The sequence below is a fragment of the Eurypyga helias genome, unplaced genomic scaffold (genome assembly GCF_000690775.1).
Source record: "Eurypyga helias isolate BGI_N326 unplaced genomic scaffold, ASM69077v1 scaffold24030, whole genome shotgun sequence".
Classification (NCBI taxonomy): Eukaryota; Metazoa; Chordata; class Aves; order Eurypygiformes; family Eurypygidae; genus Eurypyga; species Eurypyga helias.
In genome coordinates this window covers 5,671-6,237 of record NW_010224099.1, presented here as the reverse complement: position 1 = coordinate 6,237, position 567 = coordinate 5,671, and the positions used below count along the sequence as shown (strand labels likewise).

General features: G+C 60.3%; 1 protein-coding gene across 1 annotated transcript in view; it reads left to right on the top strand.

Moving 5' to 3' along the window:
* The window catches only part of METTL13 (methyltransferase like 13), a 5,139-nt gene that overhangs the window by 3,763 nt on the left and 809 nt on the right, over positions 1-567 (top strand). Inside the window, exons 6-7 of the mRNA XM_010160535.1 lie at positions 3-83; positions 463-567. The exon at positions 463-567 is cut by the window's right edge and continues 60 nt beyond it. Of these exons, the coding sequence (XP_010158837.1) occupies positions 3-83; positions 463-567 (186 nt within the window). The remainder of the gene's footprint in view (positions 1-2; positions 84-462) is intronic.

The following is a 567-nucleotide window of genomic DNA, read 5'->3' as shown; positions in this document are numbered from 1 at the left end:
CTGGTTCGGCTTCTCCGAGGGCGACCGGATGCGGGTGCACATAGCTGATGGCCTGGACTTTGTGGCCAAGCTGGCGGCTGAAGGTACCGTCTCACAAAGCATCCAGGGTGCCCCGTTGAGCCCTGTGGGCGATGTGCTGGGGAACGGAGTCCTGGGCTGCTTTCACCCTCTCTTTCCCATCCCTGCCCATCTCTTGCCGTGTGTCACCAGTCCAGCCTCGCCAGGTCTCTGCAGCTCACAGGTCTGTCATTGCCGGTGTGTGCAGGGGACCTTAGATTTGCTGCCTCCCCCAGTGCCGAGGGCTGCTGCCGTGGGTTTCGTTTGGAAAGAGAAACTCCAGAGGAGAGTTGCGGCCGTAACGTGGCAGAAGGAGTGTCTTGACCACCCCATTTGTTGTTTCCCCACCATGCGTGTCTCGTCTCTGTCCCACGGGATGACAAGTCTCTGTGCTCCCTCCTGCAGCCCCAGCCCAGTACGACGCGGTCATGTTCGATGTGGACAGCAAAGACCTCACGGTGGGGATGAGCTGCCCACCCCCAGCCTTTGTGGAAAAGCCCTTTCTGCAGA